Raw genomic sequence first — 26,138 nt, 5'->3', positions numbered from 1 at the left:
GGTAGTCTACACTACTCTACACCGGTAGTCTACACTACTCTACACCGGTAGTCTACACTACTCTACACCAGTAGTCTACACTACTCTACACCAGTAGTCTAGACTACTCTACACCGGTAGTCTACACTACTCTACACTAGTAGTCTACACTACTCTACACCAGTAGTCTACACTACTCTACACCAGTAGTCTAGACTACTCTACACCGGTAGTCTACACTACTCTACACCAGTAGTCTACACTACTCTACACCAGTAGTCTAGACTACTCTACACCGGTAGTCTACACTACTCTACACCGGTAGTCTACACTACTCTACACCAGTAGTCTACACTACTCTACACCAGTAGTCTAGACTACTCTACACCGGTAGTCTACACTACTCTACACCGGTAGTCTACACTACTCTACACCGGTAGTCTACACTACTCTACACCGGTAGTCTACACTACTCTACACCAGTAGTCTAGACTACTCTACACTAGTAGTCTACACTACTCTACACCGGTAGTCTACACTACTCTACACCGGTAGTCTACACTACTCTACACCGGTAGTCTACACTACTCTACACCGGTAGTCTACACTACTCTACACCGGTAGTCTACACTACTCTACACCGGTAGTCTACACTACTCTACACCGGTAGTCTACACTACTCTACACCGGTAGTCTACACTACTCTACACCGGTAGTCTACACTACTCTACACCGGTAGTCTACACTACTCTACACCGGTAGTCTACACTACTCTACACCGGTAGTCTACACTACTCTACACCGGTAGTCTACACTACTCTACACCGGTAGTCTACACTACTCTACACCGGTAGTCTACACTACTCTACACCGGTAGTCTACACTACTCTACACCGGTAGTCTACACTACTCTACACCGGTAGTCTACACTACTCTACACCGGTAGTCTACACTACTCTACACCGGTAGTCTACACTACTCTACACCGGTAGTCTACACTACTCTACACCGGTAGTCTACACTACTCTACACCAGCAGTCTACTACTCAGAATAATAGGACTGGAGTTTACCCAAAGCATTTGGGATGGATTTCATGGACCCAGATGAAGACCAATCCTGGATTGAGAGAGAATCTGACAATGCTTTGGACAGACTCTTGCCAGTGTTTTAGACTCTCAGATCTAATCTAAACATGTGTTCTTTTCAGGGCTTAATAACTACCTTCTTTCACTCTCTTTCTGTTCTATCCACCGCTACTTTCTTTTATCTTTCCATTTCTCCATCCCTTTAATTTCTTGGTTCTTTACCTCTTCCTCCGCTATCTCCTCCTCACAGTGAGGAAGACTGTGTGAAGCAGGCCAGAAGCTTGAGTTCCAACGCAGAGAAGCTGCTTCAGAAGCAGCAGTAGTCCCCCCCCGCCCTCTCCTCTGTTCCTCAGAATGACACCCACATCATAGTTTCATAAACCCTGATCCAAATCAGAAAAACAATATTTGCATAATATAGAAATGACTTTAAGGGATACTTCAGGATTTTGGCAATGAGGTCCTTTATCTACTTCACAGAGTTAGATGAACTTGTGGATACCATTTTGTATGTCTCTGTGTTCAGTTTGAAGGAAGTTGCAAAGTAGCGCTAGCGCAATTGCTAACTAGCGTTAGGGCAATGACTGGAACGCTATCGGGTCTGCTAGCATATACCATAGACTTCCAGTCATTCTGCTAATGCTAGTTAGCAACTTTCTTCAAACTGCACACAGAGACATAAAAATGGTATCCCCGAGTTCATCTAACTGTAGGGAAGTAGATAAAGGACCTCATTGCCAAAATCCTGGACTATCCCTTTAACTAGGTTACTTATTTTTTTTGGTATGACATCTGTTACGGTTCCTTTCCTTCTCTAGTGTTAAATTACATTTTCTTTCCTAAACCTCTACTCTCCTGACTGAGACGGCCTCGTTGTCTGTTCTTCCGTGTGTTTTCTGTTCTTCCGTGTGTTTTTACGTTGGTATACTAGCAGTGCAGAGGGGGCTCCACTCTGCTCGCTGGGTTTCAGGACTTTAGCTTGGGTTCATTCCGAAACGAATAAAGATATCAGATCCCCCCCCACATGTAATAAATGTTTTCGGGAAGAGAGAGGTGTACTGTTCTGAAAAAATATAAATTGGATGCCGTTGTTTCTTGTAAATCGACTCCCTGAAGCCCCCTACAGTCAAGAATTGGCAAAAAATGACAAAATACCATAAAGATCAATGTATCAAAAATAAACGACAAAATACTTAAAATACATGTATTTTGTATTTGTATACAGAAATACATTTGCAAGTAGGCGGTCTGAACAGCAACAACATCCTCAGCAATTGTTCCAGAAACGTTTTACTGTGATATGTTGTTATCTACCTTAGTTGAACTGACTGTAAAGGCGTCCGTATGCTTCCCTTCCCAAACGCTTCGGACGGTTCATGCATGTATATTATGATGACATTTTGGGCTGTTTTTTTCTAAAATTGCGGGACTAGGATCTCCTCGGCAAAAAACGCCAATGACGGATTTCTTGAGTTATCTTAGATCCATTCGAACTATTTTGAGGAAGTGGCTACGGCATCTTAAGATGGACAAACAGTACTATTGCCACTTTTTTTCCCTCGTTTTTCAAGGAAAGGACTTAAGGAGGTATGCGAGCACACTAGTTTAGCCAGGCGCCAGCCAAACCGAAGGATGCGGAAGGCTTGAGTGACCAAAATGAACTGCAAAGCACACTGGGTAGTATTATTATTTTTCCTTTTTTTTTCTGGGGCGGAGCTCATTCAAATAATACTCAGCATGCTTTGCAATTCTTCATTTTTACATATACACGTATGTTTAGTTCATTCAGCAGACGTTCTCATCACACCGTAGTGCCATCAGACTACTGATACCAATTCAGGAAGAAAGGAGACACAAAATCGATGAATCGCTATTAAAATAAATGGTATAGAAAAGTATTTTGTATTTTCAAAAATACAAATTACATCTTTCGAAAGTATCTCGTTACAGTTTAGGCCGGTGAAATACAAATTTACGAAATACTTAAGTAATTGAAACACATATTTCAAATACATGTAACAGAAATATAGCCCATCTCTGCCAACGGTAGCATAGGTCCTAAGCTTAGGCTATAAGGACCCCGTAGGCTATAAGGACCCCGTAGGCTATAAGGACCCCGTAGGCTATAAGGACCCCGTAGGCTATAAGGACCCCGTAGGCTATACCTCAGAGCCGTTTACTATATAGATACAATGGGGTCTGAAAGTATTGACACGCTTCAGTAAGATGAGCACTAATTACCGTATAAAATAAATCATACTGAGCTATATTGTATAGTCCAAAAAAATGGATTATTTTATACAAATATACAATTGCTCAGAGAATGACATTTTGTTTAACAAGTAATCTATTTTATTTTGTGGCTAATTTACCATTTCTTAGTGGATTTTGTCGTGTGCTTGGGGTTATTGTCTTGCTGGAAGATCCACTTGTGGTCTTGTTCCAGTCTCCTGTCAGATGCAGCCAGGTTTTTGGCTAAAATGTCCTGGTACTGGTTACATGTCATGATGCTATTGACCAGAGGAAGCAAAATAGCCCCAAAACATCAAAGATCCACCATGAATATTGTACAGTAGTTACGGGTTTATTTTCTGCTCATACATTCTCATTTAGACACCAAACCCACCACTGGTGTGTGGCCAAGGTGCTCTATGTTCCTGTCATCCAACAAATGTAAACGTCGGGAGTTTGATAAACGACATTTGCACTTGGATTGTAACCGGTGCTCTGGTCAGATGACATGAACATAGAAGATGTTGCTTCCACTGGTCCTGAGGCCCTTGTTGAGGTCAGTGACATCATGGAACTCTAGCCCTTGTTAAGGTCAGTGACATCATGGAACTCTAGCCCTTGTTAAGGTCAGTGACATCATGGAACTCTAGCCCTTGTTAAGGTCAGTGACATCATGGAACTCTAGCCCTTGTTAAGGTCAGTGACATCATGGAACTCTAGCCAGTAGCCAGTCTCTGGATGTGAAACCCATTGAAAACATCTGATTTGAATTCAAAAGGGCAGCCTGACTGTATCCCACTTCCCTATTGAAAACAGGGTGGTAATAATTTTGACCCCTACCTTTTTGAGAAAAAAATACTTGTTTAAACAAAATCTATTTTTCTGAGCGAATTTTAAATTAGTTTAAAATATCTATTTTTGTTGCATACAATATCTCAATATTTTAATTATTTAATATGTAGTCACTTATTTATTATGTATAGTCACTTTTGCACATCTTTATCAAAGGTGTCAATAATGTAGGACCCCACTGTAAATACCATAGGAATGTATAGTGCTCCGGTGTACAGCCTATGGTCTAAGAGCAGCCCTACAGACATCGGTCCTTAGACCAGCCACCAAGCCCAACTCAAGTCTAAACCCCAAAGGTTAAAAAAGATCTGGGCTCCTGAAACATAACACAGTAATTATAGTATAATGACGTCTGACTCCATACAGTACACACAGGTTGTAGTTCTGCTTCCTCCTCTAATCTGCTTCCTCCTCTAATCTGCTTCCTCCTCTAATCTGAATTTCATCAAAACAAAATAATCATCTTTAGCATTCAGATCATCGTTGTTCTATTGCCTACCGATGGGTTTAACAAGGTCTTACTGCTAAAGATATATATATATATACATTTTGTTTTTGGGAATCTCAGAGCACCGAACAGCACATCTACCGTTGAACAGCAACCCAAATCAGCAGGATGTACTGGTTGTGTGAAAGGTCAGAATGAGAATGCTAAAGTATTCCCAGAGAAAAGCAAGTTTAAAAGGAAATGCCATGTATGTTGATCTATTTACCTTAGCTGTCAACTGTAGTCAATACTAGCATAATAAAAACATATTCAATACAAAACTTCTGGTCTGCTTCTGGATGATGGGAGGAGGAGTCTTTGTTCACTTCGCTTCCTTTTTGACGTATCCTAGTTTTTATTTTTAGGTCTCTTTTCTGTTTCTCTCCCTTTTCTGTTGAAATGGAGTCTCTCTACCCACCATGTTTTCTTCTTTTCATTTAGCATGAGTTTTCGTTGTGGCCGTCTTCTTCATTTAATTTGACCTGAAGTTCACAAGTTCTTCTTTAGTTTCATTTCTCAGTTCTGTCGTTTTCATTTGAAGTTTAGTTCATGAGTTGTTGTTTTAATTTTAATTTTTACCATGAGTTCATTTTACCCCCCCCCCGCCGTTCACCTTGCCCCCCCCCCGGTGCAGATCCCGTCAGGCGGAGAGGGAGCGGGACCAGGCTGGGGAGGATAATAAACTGTTTAAACAGGAGTTTGGAGACAAGATAGACTCTCTACAGTTGGAGGTGGAACGACTACGGAAACACAGGTAATTATCAGGATCAATACATTTGATTTGGATTTATATACACTGAACATTACAACAACAGAAAAACGCTACAATTTTACTGAGTTACAGTTCCTATAAGGAAATCAGTCCATTTGAAATAAATTCATTCGGTTCTAATCTATGGATTTCACATGACTGGGAATACAGATATGACTCTGTTGGTCACAGACACCTTAGAGAAACAGGTAGGGGCGTGGATCAGAGAACCAGTCAGTATCTGGTGTGACCACCATTTGCCTCATGACACGGGGCTGTGGATTAGCATGACACGGGGCGTGGATCAGAGAACCAGTCAGTATCTGGTGTGACCACCATTTGCCTCATGACACGGGGTTGTGGATTAGCATGACACGGGGCTGTGGATTAGCATGACACGGGGCTGTGGATTAGCATGACACGGGGCGTGGATCAGAGAACCAGTCAGTATCTGGTGTGACCACCATTTGCCTCATGACACGGGGCTGTGGATTAGCATGACACGGGGCTGTGGATTAGCATGACACGGGGCTGTGGATTAGCATGACACGGGGCTGTGGATTAGCATGACACGGGGCTGTGGATTAGCATGACACGGGGCTGTGGATTAGCATGACACGGGGCTGTGGATTAGCATGACACGGGGCTGTGGATTAGCATGACACGGGGCTGTGGATTAGCTGAAACATGAGGTGATGGGGGCGGATGAACGGCTATTTTGTAAATGACATCGCCGAAGTCGAGGATCGGTAGGATAGTCAGTTTTACGAGGGTCTGTTTGGCAGCGTGAGTGAAGGAGGCTTTGTTGCGAAATAGGAAGCCGATCCTAGATTTAATTTTGGATTGGAGATGCTTAATGTGAGTCTGGAAGGAGAGTTTACAGTCTAGCCAGACACCTAGGTATTTGTAGTTGTCCACATATTCTAAGTCAGAGCCGTCCAGAGTAGTGATGCTGGACGGGCGGGCGGGTGTGGGCAGCGATCGGTTGAAGAACATGCATTTAGTTTTACTTGCATTTAAGAGCAGTTGGAGGCCACGGAAGGAGAGTTGTATGGCATTGAAGCTCGTTTGGCGGTTTGTTAACACCGTGTCCAAAGAAGGGCCAGATGTATACAGAATGGTGTCGTCTGCGTAGAGGTAGATCAGAGAATCACCAGCAGCAAGAGTGACATCATTGATGTATACAGAGAAAAGAGTCGGCCCGAGAATTGAACCCTGTGGCACACCCTCATAGAGACTGCCAGAGGTCTGGACAACAGGCCCTCCGATTTGACACACTGAACTCTGTCAGAGAAGTAGTTGGTGAACCAGGCGAGGCAGTCATTTGAGAAACCAAGGCTGTTGAGTCTGCCGATAAGAATACGGTGATTGACAGAGTCGAAAGCCTTGGCCTTGGCCAAATTTCTGTTTGAAAAGATAGCCTTTGCTTTCCTTAAATGACTGTGTTTATTGGTTCCTGACTTCCCTGAAAAGTTGCATATCTCGGGGGCTATTCGATGCTAGTGCAGTCCGCCACAGGATGTTTTTGTGCTGGTCGAGGGCAGTCAGGTCTGGAGTGAACCAAGGACTATATCTGTTCTTAGTTCTACATTCTTTGAATGGGGCATGCTTATTTAAGATGGTGAGGAAAACACTTTTTTAAAGAACGACCAGGCATCCTCTACTGACGGGATGAGGTCAATATCCTTCCAGGATACCTGGGCCAGGTCGATTAGAAAGGCCTGCTCGCAGAGGCAGTCTGCGGTTGTAAGCCCAGTTGAACGTACTGCCGAATTTTCTAAAATGACATTGAAGGCAGCTTATGGTAGAGAAATTAACATTTTAATTATCTGGTTACAGCTCTGTTGAACATTCCTGCAGTCAGCATGCCAATTGCAAGCTCCCTCAAAACTTGAGACATCTGTGGCATTGTGTTGTTGTGACACAACTGCACATTTTAGAGTGGCCTTATTGTCCCCAGCTCAAGGTGCACCTGTGTAATGATCATGCTGTTTAGTCAGCTTCTTTATATGCCACACCTGTCAGGTGGATGGATTATCTTGGCGAGGATGATGCTCACAAATTCGTGCTTAAAATTTGAGAGAAATAAAAATGTTCGTTTTGATCATTTCTGTGATCTTTTTATTTCATGAACAAGGGACCAACACTGCGGCTCGTACTGCTCTATAGACTCTGCTCTAAAAACATATTCATTATTTGTTCAGATTTCAAGGTTTTGTACTTGATATAAAAACGTATTAGATGGAGTCTGGAGCAGGAGCTGAGGAAGGAGAGAGAGCAGGGAGGTGGTGGCCTGTACATACACCCTGGGGAGAAGAGGGCCTCAACACCCCAGGGAGACCCCAGACAGGTGGACGACATCAGGAAGGTAGACCCAACATGAAAACCACCCTGAAGTCTCTGTCTATTCAAGGACTGACATGGCCACGTTGTTCTGTCATAGGAACTGGAGGCCGTCAAAAAGGAGAAGGAGCAACTGTGCAAAATCTTGGAGGACAAGAGCAGTCTGGGCTCAAACATGTAAGCACGGTTTAGTCCTGAATACATGTCTCTTTGGTTTAGTCCTGAAAACATGTCTCTTTGGTTTAGTCCTGAAAACATGTCTCTTTGGTTTAGTCCTGAATACATGTACAGTGTTGTCCTACTGCATCGCCTTACGAACCAATAGCTTGACATCTCTCTCTCTCTCTAGGTCATTCTCACAAAACCAGGATGAGCAGGTAAGATTCCTGAAGTCTCTTCAAACTACGGTATTTCTAGATGTACAAGGGTGTTTCTACCATTTTGAACTGTTAAATACAGTTGAAGTCGGAAGTTTACATACACTTAGGTTGGAGTCATTAAAACTCGTTTTTCAACCACTCCACAAATTTCTTGTTAACAAACGATAGTTTTGGCAAGTCTGTTAGGACATCTACTTTGTGCATGACACAAGTCATTTTTCCAACAATTGTTTACAGACAGATTATTTCACTTATAATTCACTGTTTCACAATTCCAGTGGGTCAGAAATTGACATGCACTAAGTGGACTGTGCCTTTAAACAGCTTGGAAAATTCCAGAAAATTATGTCATGGCTTTAGAAGCTTCTGATAGGCTAATTGACATCATTTGAGTTAATTGGAGGTGTAACTGTGGATGTATTTCAAGACCCATCTTCAAACTCAGTGCCTCTTTGCTTGACATCATGGGAAAATCAAAATAAATCAAAAATTGGAGTCTGGTTCATGCTTGGGAGCAATTTCCAAATGCCTGAAGGTACCATGTTCATCTGTACAAACAATAGTACGCAAGTATAAACACAATGGGACTACGCAGCCGTCATACCGCTCAGGAAGGAGACGTGTTCTGTTTCCTAGAGATGAACATACTTTGGTGTGAAAAGTGCAAATCAATCCCAGAACAACAGCAAAGGACCTTGTGAAGATGCTGGAGGAAACCGGTACAAAAGTATCTATATCCACAGTAAAACGAGTCCTATATCGACATAACCTGAAAGGCCACTCAGCAAGGAAGAAGCCACTGCTCCAAAACCGCCATAAAAAAACCAGACTACGGTTTGCAACTGCACAAGGGGACAACATCGTACTTTTTGGAGAAATGTCTTCTGGTCTGATGAAACAAAAATACAACTGTTTGGTCATAATGACCATCGTTATGTGTGGAGGATAAAGGGGGAGGCTTGCAAGCCGAAGAACACCATCCCAACCGTGAAGCACGGGGGTGGCAGCATCATGTTGTGGGGGTGCTTTGCTGCTTGAGGGACTGGTGCATTTCACAAAACAGATGGCATCATGAGGATGGAATATTATGTGGATATATTGAAGCAACATCTCAAGACATCAGTCAGGAAGTTAAATCTTGGTCGCAAATGGCTCTTCCAAATGGACAATGACCCCAAGCATACTTCCAAAGTTGTGGCAAAATGGCTTAAGTACAACAAAGTCAAGGTATTGGAGTGGCCATCACAAAGCCCTGACCTCAATCCTATAGAAAATTTGTGTGCAGAACTGAAAAAGTGTGTGTGAGCAAAGAGGCCTACAAACCTGACTCAGTTACACCAGCTCTGTCAGGAGGAATGGGCCAAAATTAACAATTTAAAGGCAATGCTACCAAATGCTAATTGAGTGTATGTAAACTTCTGACCCACTGGGAATGTGATGAAAGAAATAAAAGCTGAAATAAATCATTATCTCTGCTATTATTCTGACAAAATATTTTTTTTACAAGTTTATAAACAGTAAAAACTATCACATTTCCATAAGTATTCAGACCCTTTACTCAGTACTTTGTTGAAGCACCTTTGGCAGTGATTATAGCCTTGAGTGGTCTTGGGTATGACGCTACAAACTTGGCACACCTGTATTTGGGGAGTTTCTCCCATTCCTCTCTGCAGATCTTCTCAAGCTCTGTCAGGTTGGATGGGGAGCTATTTTCAGGTCTCTCCAGAGATGTTCGATCGGGTTCAAGTCCGGGCTCTGGCTGGGCCACTCATGGACATTGAGACTTGTCCCGAAGCCACTCCTGCATTGTCTTGGCTGTGTGCTTAGGGTTGTTGTCCTGTTGGAAGGTGAACCTTCGCCCCAGTCTGAGGTTCTGAGCACGCTGGAGCTGGTTTTCATCAAGGATCTCTCTGTACTTTGCTCCGTTCATCTTTCCCACAGCATGATGCTGCCACCAACATGCTTCACTGTAGGGATGGTGCCAGGTTTCCTCCAGATGTGATGCTTGACATTCAGGACAAAGAGTTCAATATTGGTTTCATCAGACCAGAGAGTCTTGTTTCTCATGGTCTGAGTCTTTAAGGCAAACTCCAAGGAGGCTGTCATGTGCCTTTTACTGTGGAGTGGCTTCTGTCTGGTCACTCTACCATAAAGGGCTGATTGGTGGAGTGCTGCAGAGATGGTTGTCCTTCTGGAAGGTTCTCCCATCTCCACAGAGGACCTCTGGAGCTCTGTCAGAGTGACCATCGGGTTTTTGGTCACCTCCCTGACCAAGGCCCTTCTCCCCCGATTGCTCAGTTTGGCCGGGCGGCCAGCTCTAGGAAGAGTCTTGCTGGTTCCAAACTTCTTCCATTTAAGAATGATGGAGGTCACTGTTTTCTTGAGGACCTTCAATGCTGCAGAAATGTTTTGGTACCATTCCCCAGATCTGTGCCTCGACACAATCCTCTCTCGGAGCTCTACAGACAATTCCTTCGACCTCATGGCTCGGTTTTTCCTCTGACATGCACTGTCAACTGTGGGACCTTATATAGACAGGTGTGTGCCTTTCCAAATCATGTCCAACCAATTGAATTTACCACAGGTGGACTCCAATCAAGTTGTAGAAACATCTCAAGGATGATCAATGGAAACAGGATGCACCTGAGCTCAAATTCGAGTTTCATAGCAAAGGGTCTGAATACTTATGTAAATAAGGTAACTGTTTTTTTAAATGTGCAAAAAGCCTGTTTTCTCTGTCATCATGGGGTGGTGTGTGTAGATTGTCGTGGTTTTTATTTAATCCATTGTAGAATAAGGCTGTAACGTAACTAATGTAGAAAAGGGGAAGGGGTCTGAATACTTTCCCACTAATGTTAAATATACCTAATGCAGACGTTCTCGTTTCCAGGACCAGTCTTGTCTTGAGATCCACCAGGCATCCATCTGCTCTCTATGTGAACAGGACGAGTCCATGACTAAGACCAAGGTACTCCACCACCACTTCTTCTTCAGACATAATGGCTTCCTCAAACTGATACACTGACCTTGTTTGTACATCCTCATGATCTTCCCCACGGAGCGCCACTACAAGAGTCCATGTGGAAGTGGTGCATCTCTGCAGTTGTCTCCAGTCTCTGGCTCAAACTGGGAACTGAACATCAAGTTCTGCATTAACACAGTAACTGTTTCTCTTCTCTCTATAGAGACGGTGTAGTGACTGTTTCTCTATGGAGACGGTGTAGTGACTGTTTCTCTATGGAGACGGTGCAGTGACTGTTTCTCTATGGAGACGGTGTAGTGACTGTTTCTCTATGGAGATGCTGTAGTGACTGTTTCTCTATGGAGACGGTGTAGTGACTGTTTCTCTATGGAGACGGTGCAGTGACTGTTTCTCTATGGAGACGGTGCAGTGACTGTTTCTCTATGGAGACGGTGCAGTGACTGTTTCTCTATAGAGACGGTGCAGTGACTGTTTCTCTATGGAGACGGTGTAGTGACTGTTTCTCTATGGAGACGGTGCAGTGACTGTTTCTCTATGGAGACGGTGTAGTGACTGTTTCTCTATGGAGACGGTGCAGTGACTGTTTCTCTATGGAGACGCTGTAGTGACTGTTTCTCTATGGAAACGGTGTAGTGACTGTTTCTCTATGGAAACGGTGTAGTGACTGTTTCTCTATGGAGACGGTGTAGTGACTGTTTCTCTATAGAGACGGTGTAGTGACTGTTTCTCTATGGAGACGGTGTAGTGACTGTTTCTCTATGGAGACGGTGTAGTGACTGTTTCTCTATGGAGACGCTGTAGTGACTGTTTCTCTATGGAGACGGTGCAGTGACTGTTTCTCTATGGAGACGGTGCAGTGACTGTTTCTCTATGGAGACGGTGTAGTGACTGTTTCTCTATGGAGACGGTGTAGTGACTGTTTCTCTATGGAGACGGTGTAGTGACTGTTTCTCTATGGAGACGGTGTAGTGACTGTTTCTCTATGGAGACGGTGTAGTGACTGTTTCTCTATGGAGACGGTGTAGTGACTGTTTCTCTATGGAGACGGTGTAGTGACTGTTTCTCTATGGAGACGGTGTAGTGACTGTTTCTCTATGGAGACGGTGTAGTGACTGTTTCTCTATGGAGACGGTGTAGTGACTGTTTCTCTTCTCTCTACAGAGACGGTGCAGTGACTGTTTCTCTATGGAGACGGTGTAGTGACTGTTTCTCTATGGAGACGGTGTAGTGACTGTTTCTCTATGGAGACGGTGTAGTGACTGTTTCTCTATGGAGACGGTGCAGTGACTGTTTCTCTATGGAGACGCTGTAGTGACTGTTTCTCTATGGAGACGGTGTAGTGACTGTTTCTCTATGGAGACGGTGTAGTGACTGTTTCTCTATGGAGACGGTGTAGTGACTGTTTCTCTATGGAGACGGTGTAGTGACTGTTTCTCTATAGAGACGGTGTAGTGACTGTTTCTCTATGGAGACGGTGTAGTGACTGTTTCTCTATGGAGACGGTGTAGTGACTGTTTCTCTATGGAGACGCTGTAGTGACTGTTTCTCTATGGAGACGGTGCAGTGACTGTTTCTCTATGGAGACGGTGCAGTGACTGTTTCTCTATGGAGACGGTGTAGTGACTGTTTCTCTATGGAGACGGTGTAGTGACTGTTTCTCTATGGAGACGGTGTAGTGACTGTTTCTCTATGGAGACGGTGTAGTGACTGTTTCTCTATGGAGACGGTGTAGTGACTGTTTCTCTATGGAGACGGTGTAGTGACTGTTTCTCTATGGAGACGGTGTAGTGACTGTTTCTCTATGGAGACGGTGTAGTGACTGTTTCTCTATGGAGACGGTGTAGTGACTGTTTCTCTATGGAGACGGTGTAGTGACTGTTTCTCTATGGAGACGGTGTAGTGACTGTTTCTCTTCTCTCTACAGAGACGGTGCAGTGACTGTTTCTCTATGGAGACGGTGTAGTGACTGTTTCTCTATGGAGACGGTGCAGTGACTGTTTCTCTATGGAGACGGTGTAGTGACTGTTTCTCTATGGAGACGGTGTAGTGACTGTTTCTCTATGGAGACGGTGTAGTGACTGTTTCTCTATGGAGACGGTGTAGTGACTGTTTCTCTATGGAGACGGTGTAGTGACTGTTTCTCTATGGAGACGGTGTAGTGACTGTTTCTCTATGGAGACGGTGTAGTGACTGTTTCTCTATGGAGACGGTGTAGTGACTGTTTCTCTATGGAGACGGTGCAGTGACTGTTTCTCTATGGAGACGGTGCAGTGACTGTTTCTCGATGGAGACGGTGCAGTGACTGTTTCTCGATGGAGACGGTGCAGTGACTGTTTCTCGATGGAGACGGTGCAGTGACTGTTTCTCGATGGAGACGGTGCAGTGACTGTTTCTCTATGGAGACGCTGCAGTGACTGTTTCTCTATGGAGACGCTGCAGTGACTGTTTCTCTATGGAGACGGTGTAGTGACTGTTTCTCTATGGAGACGGTGTAGTGACTGTTTCTCTATGGAGACGGTGTAGTGACTGTTTCTCTATGGAGACGGTGCAGTGACTGTTTCTCTATGGAGACGGTGTAGTGACTGTTTCTCTATGGAGACGGTGCAGTGACTGTTTCTCTATGGAGACGGTGTAGTGACTGTTTCTCTATGGAGACGGTGTAGTGACTGTTTCTCTATGGAGACGGTGTAGTGACTGTTTCTCTATGGAGACGGTGTAGTGACTGTTTCTCTATGGAGACGGTGTAGTGACTGTTTCTCTATGGAGACGGTGTAGTGACTGTTTCTCTATGGAGACGGTGTAGTGACTGTTTCTCTATGGAGACGGTGTAGTGACTGTTTCTCTATGGAGACGGTGCAGTGACTGTTTCTCGATGGAGACGGTGCAGTGACTGTTTCTCTATGGAGACGGTGCAGTGACTGTTTCTCTATGGAGACGGTGCAGTGACTGTTTCTCTATGGAGACGGTGCAGTGACTGTTTCTCTATGGAGACGGTGCAGTGACTGTTTCTCTATGGAGACGCTGCAGTGACTGTTTCTCTATGGAGACGCTGCAGTGACTGTTTCTCTATGGAGACGCTGCAGTGACTGTTTCTCTATGGAGACGGTGTAGTGACTGTTTCTCTATGGAGACGGTGTAGTGACTGTTTCTCTATGGAGACGGTGCAGTGACTGTTTCTCTATGGAGACGGTGCAGTGACTGTTTCTCTATGGAGACGGTGCAGTGACTGTTTCTCTATGGAGACGGTGCAGTGACTGTTTCTCTATGGAGACGGTGCAGTGACTGTTTCTCTATGGAGACGGTGCAGTGACTGTTTCTCTATGGAGACGGTGCAGTGACTGTTTCTCTATGGAGACGGTGTAGTGACTGTGTCTCTATGGAGACGGTGTAGTGACTGTTTCTCTATGGAGACGGTGTAGTGACTGTTTCTCTATGGAGACGGTGCAGTGACTGTGTCTATGGAGACGGTGTATTAAATGTTTCTCTATGGAGACGGTGCAGTGACTGTTTCTCTATGGAGACGGTGCAGTGACTGTTTCTCTATGGAGACGGTGCAGTGACTGTTTCTCTATGGAGACGGTGCAGTGACTGTTTCTCTATGGAGACGGTGCAGTGACTGTTTCTCTATGGAGACGGTGCAGTGACTGTTTCTCTATGGAGACGGTGTAGTGACTGTTTCTCTATGGAGACGGTGTATTAAATGTTTCTCTATGGAGACGGTGTAGTGACTGTTTCTCTATGGAGACGGTGTAGTGACTGTTTCTCTATGGAGACGGTGTATTAAATGTTTCTCTTCTCTCTACAGAGACGGTGTGCTAACTGTCGAGGGGTGTTCTGTGACCTCTGTCTGACCAATGAGCTTCCTCTTCCCTCTTCCATCAACCCTGAACACGTCTGTGACACCTGCTACTCTCAGCTACTGCAGCAGTATGCCTCCAGCCCATCCTGAGACTCACACTTCCTCATCTCTCTCTGGAATGCAGTGTCATTCACTGACAAAATATCTAAAAGGGACAGACTAACTTTCTGTCTGACAACTTAACGCTGCGATATGAAACTTTTTGGGCGGTTTGACCGATTTCACATAGAAATGCGAGTTATAGATCTGTCCTTCTCATTGAAAGCCAGTCTAAGAAGCGGTAGATGTGTTCTATGCGGACTATTTCTATGCTTCCCATTTTGTTTTTGCATCTTTCACTTTCATTTTTTTTTTTTTACACCAGCTTGAAAATACAATATATTTGGTTATGGAAAAGATATTTCACTGGTTTGGATTGAACAATGATTCCTCTACACTATATATGATTGTTTTGTCACAAACTGAAATTAGGCCAACTATTAGAATTTTAGCAATAAGGAAATAGCGGAGCGATTTCTGCACAGTGCAGCTTTAACTTAATGGAAAACGGACTTTAAGCTTCTCATCTCGAATGGTTTCAGACGTCTGATGAACTTCAATGACTCCATGAAAAGGTATATATTTTCATAGCCTGGTCCCAGATCTGTTTGTGCTATTCAAACCATGTTTGGCATATGGCTAAGAGTGGAATGATTTGCACAAACCGTTCAGGTCCCAGGTTGTGTTTTCATGTTCTCTAGGTTAGGTGAAAAGTATTTTGCATCATGTGTAGGTATCTGAACTTTTTACTCAAAACATTTATTGTGACACATTCAAAGTAGGATTGATATTTTATCAGATATGACATTTTGGTGAAACATTGAATTGTTTTTGTTCATGGTTGATCTAAACCTGGTGCAAAGCTTTGGTTTGACAACAGTGGGACAAAATGCAACATTGTCTAACTTTTTAATTAAGAAATTAAAATTTAAAAAAGGGATTCTATTGATTATCTGCCAGCTCTGTAATTATCTGGGTGATGTTAGAGACAGAATTTATCTGATTCTCAAGATGTAAATGTTTCTTTACTCAACAATAAACTGAAGTTTTTCCAAGCCTGGTTTTTATTTATATTGTAATGATCTATGATATCTCCTCTCTGACATCACCATCCACTGAGATTAGGAACCGTTAGTCAACTCAGACTGAATCATAACATGTTCCTGACAGTAAGTGACTCTGGATCAGAGAGTCTGTTAAATGACTCCCTACTGTAGTGACTCTGGATCAGAGAGTCTGCTAAATGACTCACTACTGTAGTGGCTCTGGATCAGAGAGTCTGCTAAATGACTCACTACTGTAGTGGCTCTGGATCAGAGAGTCTGCTAAATGACTCACTACTGTAGTGACTCTGGATCAGAGAGTCTGCTAAATGACTCACTACTGTAGTGGCTCTGGTCAGAAAGTCTGCTAAATGACTCACTACTGTAGTGGCTCTGGATCAGAGAGTCTGCTAAATGACTCACTACTGTAGTGACTCTGGATCAGAGAGTCTGCTAAATGACTCACTACTGTAGTGTCTCTGGATCAGAGAGTCTGCTAAATGACTCACTACTGTAGTGGCTCTGGATCAGAGAGTCTGCTAAATGACTCACTACTGTAGTGGCTCTGGATCAGAGAGTCTGCTAAATGACTCACTACTGTAGTGGCTCTGGATCAGAGAGTCTGCTAAATGACTCACTACTGTAGTGGCTCTGGATCAGAGAGTCTGCTAAATGACTCACTACTGTAGTGGCTCTGGATCAGAGAGTCTGCTAAATGACTCACTACTGTAGTGGCTCTGGATCAGAGAGTCTGCTAAATGACTCACTACTGTAGTGACTCTGGATCAGAGAGTCTGCTAAATGACTCACTACTGTAGTGACTCTGGATCAGAGAGTCTGCTAAATGACTCACTATTGTAGTGGCTCTGGATCAGAGAGTCTGCTAAATGACTCACTACTGTAGTGGCTCTGGATCAGAGAGTCTGCTAAATGACTCACTACTGTAGTGGCTCTGGATAAGAGAGTCTGCTAAATGACTCACTACTGTAGTAGCTCTGGATCAGAGAGTCTGCTAAATGACTCACTACTGTAGTGGCTCTGGATAAGAGAGTCTGCTAAATGACTCACTACTGTAGTGGCTCTGGATAAGAGAGTCTGCTAAATGACTCACTACTGTAGTGGCTCTGGATCAGAGAGTCTGTTAAATGACTCACTACTGTAGTGACTCTGGATCAGAGAGTCTGCTAAATGACTCACTACTGTAGTGGCTCTGGTCAGAAAGTCTGCTAAATGACTCACTACTGTAGTGGCTCTGGATCAGGGAGTCTGCTAAATGACTCCCTACTGTAGTGGCTCTGGATCAGAGAGTCTGCTAAATGACTCACTACTGTAGTGGCTCTGGATCAGAGAGTCTGCTAAATGACTCCCTACTGTAGTGGCTCTGGATCAGAGAGTCTGCTAAATGACTCACTACTGTAGTGGCTCTGGATCAGAGAGTCTGCTAAATGACTCACTACTGTAGTGGCTCTGGATCAGAGAGTCTTCTAAATGACTCACTACTGTAGTGGCTCTGGATCAGAGAGTCTGCTAAATGACTCACTACTGTAGTGGCTCTGGATCAGAGAGTCTGCTAAATGACTCACTACTGTAGTGGCTCTGGATAAGAGAGTCTGCTAAATGACTCACTACTGTAGTGACTCTGGATCAGAGAGTCTGCTAAATGACTCACTACTGTAGTGGCTCTGGATCAGAGAGTCTGCTAAATGACTCACTACTGTAGTGGCTCTGGATCAGAGAGTCTGCTAAATGACTCACTACTGTAGTGGCTCTGGATCAGAGAGTCTGCTAAATGACTCACTACTGTAGTGGCTCTGGATCAGAGAGTCTGCTAAATGACTCACTACTGTAGTGGCTCTGGATCAGAGAGTCTGCTAAATGACTCACTACTGTAGTGGCTCTGGATCAGAGAGTCTGCTAAATGACTCACTACTGTAGTGACTCTGGATCAGAGAGTCTGCTAAATGACTCACTACTGTAGTGACTCTGGATCAGAGAGTCTGCTAAATGACTCACTACTGTAGTGGCTCTGGATCAGAGAGTCTGCTAAATGACTCACTACTGTAGTGGCTCTGGATCAGAGAGTCTGCTAAATGACTCACTACTGTAGTGGCTCTGGATAAGAGAGTCTGCTAAATGACTCACTACTGTAGTGGCTCTGGATCAGAGAGTCTGCTAAATGACTCACTACTGTAGTGGCTCTGGATCAGAGAGTCTGCTAAATGACTCACTACTGTAGTGGCTCTGGGTCAGAGAGTCTGCTAAATGACTCACTACTGTAGTGGCTCTGGATAAGAGAGTCTGCTAAATGACTCACTACTGTAGTGGCTCTGGATCAGAGAGTCTGCTAAATGACTCACTACTGTAGTGGCTCTGGATCAGAGAGTCTGCTAAATGACTCACTACTGTAGTGGATCTGGATAAGAGAGTCTGCTAAATGACTCACTACTGTAGTGGCTCTGGATCAGAGAGTCTGCTAAATGACTCACTACTGTAGTGGCTCTGGATCAGAGAGTCTGCTAAATGACTCACTACTGTAGTGGCTCTGGATAAGAGAGTCTGCTAAATGACTCACTACTGTAGTGGCTCTGGATAAGAGAGTCTGCTAAATGACTCACTACTGTAGTGGCTCTGGATCAGAGAGTCTGTTAAATGACTCACTACTGTAGTGACTGGATCAGAGAGTCTGCTAAATGACTCACTACTGTAGTGGCTCTGGATCAGAGAGTCTGCTAAATGACTCACTACTGTAGTGGCTCTGGATCAGAGAGTCTGCTAAATGACTCACTACTGTAGTGGCTCTGGATCAGAGAGTCTGCTAAATGACTCACTACTGCAGTGGCTCTGGATCAGAGAGTCTGCTAAATGACTCACTACTGTAGTGGCTCTGGATCAGAGAGTCTGTTAAATGACTCACTACTGTAGTGACTCTGGATCAGAGAGTCTGCTAAATGACTCACTACTGTAGTGGCTCTGGATCAGAGAGTCTGCTAAATGACTCACTACTGTAGTGGCTCTGGATCAGAGTCTCCTAAATGACTCACTACTGTAGTGACTCTGGATCAGAGTCTCCTAAATGACTCACTACTGTAGTGACTCTGGATCAGAGAGTCTGTTAAATGACTCACTACTGTAGTGGCTCTGGATCAGAGAGTCTGCTAAATGACTCACTACTATAGTGGCTCTGGATCAGAGAGTCTGCTAAATGACTCACTACTGAAGTGGCTCTGGATCAGAGAGTCTGCTAAATGACTCACTACTGTAGTGGCTCTGGATCAGAGAGTCTGCTAAATGACTCCCTACTGTAGTGGCTCTGGATCAGAGAGTCTGCTAAATGACTCACTACTGTAGTGTCTCTGGATCAGAGAGTCTGTTAAATGACTCACTACTGTAGTGGCTCTGGATCAGAGTCTCCTAAATGACTCACTACTGTAGTGACTCTGGATCAGAGAGTCTGTTAAATGACTCACTACTGTAGTGGCTCGATCAGAGAGTCTGCTAAATGACTCTACTAGAGTGACTGGATCAGAGAGTCTGCTAAATGACTCACTACTGCAGTGGCTCTGGATCAGAGAGTCTGTTAAATGACTCACTACTGTAGTGGCTCTGGATCAGAGAGTCTGCTAAATGACTCACTACTGTAGTGGCTCTGGATAAGAGAGTCTGCTAAATGACTCCCTACTGTAGTGGCTCTGGATCAGAGAGTCTGCTAAATGACTCACTACTGTAGTGGCTCTGGATCAGAGTCTGCTAAATGACTCCTGTCGTGGAAAATCATTTCAAATACAACGCTTATCAGAACTTGTAAATTCAAACATGCTCTTTATTTCAACTGTACAGCCAACTGGCATGTCCCCGCGGAACACACCCCGCGGAACACACCCACCACCAGAGCCTTAGCTCCTATATTTATACACACATAGCACTATGTCCATCCCTTATGCAAATGAAGTCTCCCTTCTCAAGTCATTCGCCACCACTATCCTCTAGTTCAAGCTTCCCGCTTGTTCACGCCCAATAACGCCCACATCTGCTCTCAGCTAGACTACAATGGTGGCCGGACCCTCCATCCTAGTGTGTCAGCAGATTCTGTGTCTCTTCCTTTCATCAATGTGTCAATGCACTTTGCCCCCATTGGAATCAGCAGATTCTGCCTTATAGGCCTTCTTTTTAGAAGCAGCTGACTATGGATCCCTCTATCTTTAGTGTGTCAGCATAATGTGTCAATGTACTCTTTGTTTTGTTTGCCTTTATTGGAATCAGCAGATTCTGTCCTATAAACCTCTGTTTAGAAGCAGCTGACTATGAATCTCTTTATCATTAGTGTCAGGTCAGCAGACCATGTGTTCTCTCCCTTTCATTAGTGTCAGGTCAGCAGACCATGTGTCTCCCTTTCATTACTGTGATCTATTTTTAATGTTCAGCCATTTTATACATCTATGTGCTGTCCTATACATCTCATTTACTCCTACAAATCCCTCCTCTGGGGCTAATTAGCCACATAAATTATACAAACAAGACTTTGGGATAGTAAATGAGAATACCTATGATAAACAAGAAAATACAAAAAATAAAAACAAAGTGAAGCAGATAAACCAACTAGACCAAACATCTCCAATGTGAAATAGGAGTAAAAGATCCAATCAGAAACATTAAAGAAAACCTAACTAGACCAAACATCTCCAATTGTCATAAGAGTAAAAGATCAAATTAGGTATAAAAAATAAAAGAAAATACAATGAATATAATAATAAATTGAATATGAGAAAACCAAAGACCTACATGCAGTTACAAAACACCTCTCTAATAAGACACCTCTCTAATAAAGTGATATCAATGATACCAACCTTTGTTTAGAAGATTAAGGACATGGTCCATAGACACTTGTAACCGGAATACCCTCTGTCACCTAACATGTTTTTGAAATTAACCTAGTTCTTTAGAAGGCATAACTAGTATTAATTAAAGGAAACCAGATATATTCATTGATATACATATCTAAAAATTCAACCAAACATACAAAAACACAAGGCCTTAAACAAATATAGATATACTAAAATCCTTACATAGGAACACATTCCTCATCCTTACAGATACTACAATCTCCTCTTTGACATTTCACGCAAAACACGGGTTCTCCGTGATGGTCATGGCCTTCCACAATAAATTTTTGCACCACTTGCACTTACGGCGCAAATGACACTGTTCGTGGACATGTACAAGTAGACATTCATCTGAATTTGGGAATACAGCATATACAGGTAGACCATCCTTACGAAAATCATGGCAAGCATAACCACCTCCCTGCACCACTCCACGTAGACAATTTGGATTACCAAACGGGCAGTCTAGAGGTCCACCAACCACATTGCAGGGCTATCCATTTTTGTCAGTATACTGACCTGGTCTCCCAGGTACAGGACTAATTATCACAGGAGGGTCAACTCTCCTTACAGACATCTGTTTAACTGTTGTCTGGACCACAAGTGATTTTACCAAGGGTAAAACACAACAAAATACAATACCCAGAGCCAATAACCCTCCTCCCAGCATAATAGCCATCCTAGCAAACATAGCTCCCCACTTTCCTAATGCTAGATCCAACCAATCCCAAACATGAGGGTCAAACCCAGCATTTGCCTTAACCTGTCTATTTTGCCAAGTCATTTTACTGGTAGCCTGTACCTGTTTCCCCAATGCTGTTAGAGCCGAGTCAGTATAGTTAATGAATCTCTGTTGGTTATAATATATATAATTAATCCACTCTAAGTTTTTATTTGGTGTTATCCACAAAAATATAGATTCCAAATCCTGATTTAACTTCATCTCTTGCCTTGAACTCTCGAGGTACACCTCTAGGCTGTCCAATTGTATCAAGGTATACCTCAGGGTCTTTCTCATACGCCCTTTTAACCCTAGGATTAACATAGTCATCATGGGGTGATTTAATAATGGTAACCTGTTGAATTGTTCTAACTAAGGCACAAAGACCAATCCATTCATTATGCAATACATTCAACAGTTAGTTTCTGGATGTGTGGAAAGAACAATCAGCAATACCTCTGTCTTGATTTTTCAACATAGTAAGAGATGATGCAACCTGAGTTATTTTACCACACAACCCTTATCTATTCATTATCAACCCTTTATCATTATTTCTACGTACTCCCGTAGTCTCTAGCACCCAAATAGTATCACATTCTACAGTAGTTTCCTACATCAATTCCTTCGGTGTCATGGCTGTAAAAACATTCATATTTTCCTTTAACCACGGTACCTCTGTCTAATTGAGGTACAGTTAATTCAGTTCTAATGTTATAGGCATCACAATCATTGTCTCCCAACATGGTCTTATTCAACATAGTTTTACCCCTAGTGCTTACCCAGAGCAATCCTATATTCTATGTCACACAAGGGAATAGAATACTTTCTATTGGTATAATGGTCATTTTTCCAACTTACACAGTTTTTAAATGATGACAGTTCAGAGACTATTAAAAGATCAGACAAATGTGATTTTCTACACAAAATACAATTGTCCATTCTGTGTTTGTTTGCCATATACTTAGCCCATTTGTACCACTCGTTCTTCACTACTTCTTCTCGTGTGGTGTCCTTGAGTGGTTCTGATTCTGATATATCTAATTCTGTCGCTTTTACAATGTTCTTATCTTGAGGTAGATCATTAACTTTTATCAGAAAGTTCCAAATGTCAGTAAAAAACTCTCCTGACTCTGATGTCTCAGGATGCTTTGTGGGTACAGTGATCTGCTTGGTAAGGGAGGTCGATGTCATCTTAGCGGTAGCTACTGTGGTCGTCACAGCAGCCGCCACCCTTGTTGTTGTCACAGGTTCTTCCTGTTCAGATGCAGGGGTAGGATCAATCTTAATGACCGTGGTGCTACTCCCTTCGGTCACTGTTGTTCTTGTTATTTCAACTATTAATTCTTCACCTTCAACTGGTTCAATCTGATTCATGATGAGCACCCTCTCGTCTTTCTCTTTGATTAATGTCAGGTCACATCCTTTCGGGTCCCAAACGACTTGTCCCTTTGTTTGGTGATGTGTCCATTCACAGAGGGCCATCTCCAGTAAGGGTTTGATCCTTATGATTGAGATAGACTTCAGTTCTCCTGCTTCTGTTATAAATTGAGGTGGAACAGAGATTCTAACCTTGTCAGTCTTTTTGGATTGTTCGGCTGATTCCTTTCTTCTCTTCCTGCTTCCACCATACATCTTGATTGTGCATTAGTCTGTTGTTTCTATACTAGCATTCACTGTTACTTCTGTTATGTCAATGTCATTATTCTTTTGTTGTTCTAACATCAATTGTCTGTAAAGGAGACCATTCAAAAGTTTAAAAGTCAATTGTGAGGAAATCCCCATTTTCTTCAGCTTGCAGGACTTTTCCTCCTCTTTCTTCACCTGAGGCTCCCTCCTCAGGCCGGACTTAACTTCCATCTGGAAGGTTTCAATTTTTAGAGAAAAGATCTTCTCATTCTGTTCCTTGTGAGGCCTCTCCTCCTCTTATGGGTGCATTAGTCAGTGCACTTGTCGTATTTTGACTTTCACTTCATTTGCTGTTTTCTTGGCTCCTCCCTGGCGTCTCAATCGTTTCCGCTGCTCCTGCTCCCTCCGGGCTCCCTCCTGGTGAATCAGCATCCTCTGTGTCCTCATCTATATGTGGTTGTATCCTTCTCTCTGTTGGGACTCAGCTGCAGTGGTTCAGATGGTACCACGTCTGGCTTCCTTTCACTTGGACGGCCGTTCTTGTTGCTTTGGCCACCTCCTAGGGTCCTTCTCTCCTCGGTTGATCCCACTTCCTCCGGAACACTTGAACGTGGACTAGATCTCCTGGTATCACTGGGAGAGGTCCTTCTGGTCCCCTTGGATCATCAGACGTGGAACCTCTCGTCCTGGTTCAGGTTTCTGCCTTCTTTCTGTGAGGCATTCAGACTTAGAGACTTATGGCCTCTGTTCTATGATTGCACCATACATCCTCTTATTTCCATCACTCATCACACAACAAACAGACATTCCAGCTGAAGCTGGCGAACCCCTCTCCTTCTGTTTTCCTAGACATAAGACTTGGAAAACAACAGACAAAACATAACAGCATTGACAATGTTATGTGTTATGCATAAATATATTCATGCAAACTGAAATCTGAGACCATGACAATTCCCACTCTCTCTTTACCTGACTCTATGCCTCCAGGATACTTTTCTGCTGGACTCCACAAAAATAAAAGCCCTAAAAAGCTTCCTCATGCTTCCACCCAGTCTTCCCCTTTCGGCCCCAGGTTCTGAGAGGTGTTCCCAAATCATGTCAATTTTTACTTAGTTTCCCATCTGCTCCATTTTAACTGATAATCATGTGCATAACCTACAATTAACATTATCTCTTCTTGAATTAATTCAACACTGTTTATGCTTTCATATCAATCCCTTTAACATGTTTGTTTAGAGTATAATATCCTATCATCTATTCTTTTTCACATGATGTATTAAAAAATGAAACAAGTAACCCCCAAACTCAACCCAGTATGTCTATAGTGGAATCTAGTCTCTCTCTCTCTCTCTCTGATTCCACGTCCTCTGTCATGGTGTTTTCAAGCTCACCCCTTATTCAGCTGGACCTCACTTCTCGTGAGACTTATGTACCCACCAAAGAGAGACATGAAGAATTTTACCACTGCAGTGTTGTAAGAAGTATACCACCAGCCTGGTGTATCTCGATGTACACTCAATCTCCAGAATGCAGCCCAAGCCCTTCCATTTCTGGCTGTTTTTTCCTGAGGACATACACACTAACACATGGGTTATTCCCTGACAACAGACTTCCTTCTTATAGCAAGATCACTAAATCTTAATTTTTAATAACAGCCCTATGTAACCATTCTGCCTCAAATACCTGGCCTCCTGCCACAGAAATATTCATAATGATAGTCAAATGATTGTCCCTACAGCAACTGCTGTAAAATAACATATAATCATTCAAGCGTTTTCCAGTTGGATTAATATCCAATCCTAACAAAACTATGTCATAAGTTTCTTAAACTTTTGCTCTAATGTTCAAAATGCCACCACTTATTCTTTTTACCATATCTTTAGATATGTGAATTGTTCTATTTACTTTTAGAATTGTCCCTATATTTTACACAGCCAGCTGTCTGTCCTTTTCTGTGAATTATCTCTATTTTTATACATAGTTTCTAGAAATAACACCCCTTCACTACCATTACCTTCTTTTATGAGTCCCCTAACCCATAACTGCCATTGTTTGATACATACTTAAAACATCCTCAAATCTTTTCTAATCAATTTAAAATAGATATCATTCCCTCCATAGGAACATATTCACAACCTTATGTTCCTCAAAACAAATAAATTGACCAAACGAGAAAAAGAGAAAAATAAATTATAATAATTGCACATTTGCAATATTACCACTATTTGTAATGTAATGGAAAACGTCCATCCGTTTCATTCTATGCCAATGTTATTGTTGGTCTCTTTCTTCTTCATCCTTGGGTATCATTGCACAACAGACTACCTTTTTATTCAATCAAACAATACAATTTATCATTACAATTCCAATGACATTATAAAACAAAAGAAACAAAAAACCTTTAAACAAAAATTCTGGAAGTTTTGTCAACCTCCTTGTCCCAGGATTAGATTCCAGAGCGGCCCTAGGCCTATTAAATTTAAACAGTGCTATATCTAAATAACTAAACAGTTATTATTTTATTTTTAATACATTTTCCAACCCAATATTCAGGATAACAATCCTTAGTGTGTACTTTAACTCAAACTTGACCATATCAATACAATACACATCATCCCTTTAATAATTAACATTTATACTAAACACTTTTATTACCAGTATTATCTATTTTCCCAATAGCCCTTTTGTCTCAGTTTTTCTCTCATGAGTGGCCTGGTAATAAAAGTTCAATACCCCAATTCCTTTAATTCATAATTCACCCTGGCCCATAACATTTCAACATGTCTATTATTTGATACAGTTCACAGGACATCAGACACAGTAGTCCCTCACTATTCAGTCGATTAGGGTGGGTATGAGCTCCACACCCACTTGTGG

At 42.8% G+C, this 26,138-nt stretch overlaps 1 protein-coding gene across 10 annotated transcripts in view; it reads left to right on the top strand.

Annotated features, from left to right (window-relative positions):
* The window catches only part of rufy3 (RUN and FYVE domain containing 3), a 51,252-nt gene extending 35,206 nt beyond the window's left edge, over window positions 1–16,046 (top strand). For 4 of the 10 annotated variants that reach the window (XM_071352007.1, XM_071352008.1, XM_071352009.1 and 1 more), the window contains exons 12-17: window positions 5,271–5,390; window positions 7,629–7,755; window positions 7,831–7,907; window positions 8,080–8,107; window positions 11,001–11,078; window positions 14,899–16,046. In XM_071352007.1, coding sequence (XP_071208108.1) covers window positions 5,271–5,390; window positions 7,629–7,755; window positions 7,831–7,907; window positions 8,080–8,107; window positions 11,001–11,078; window positions 14,899–15,042 — 574 coding nt within the window. In that variant the 3' untranslated portion in view covers window positions 15,043–16,046. The other 6 variants (XM_071352014.1, XM_071352015.1, XM_071352017.1 and 3 more) reach the window with 4 other exon arrangements.
* The last annotated feature ends 10,092 nt before the right edge of the window (window positions 16,047–26,138 follow it).

Source organism: Salvelinus alpinus, chromosome 19 (genome assembly GCF_045679555.1).
Source record: "Salvelinus alpinus chromosome 19, SLU_Salpinus.1, whole genome shotgun sequence".
Taxonomy (NCBI): domain Eukaryota; kingdom Metazoa; phylum Chordata; class Actinopteri; order Salmoniformes; family Salmonidae; genus Salvelinus; species Salvelinus alpinus.
This window is presented reverse-complemented; position numbering and strand designations above follow the sequence as displayed.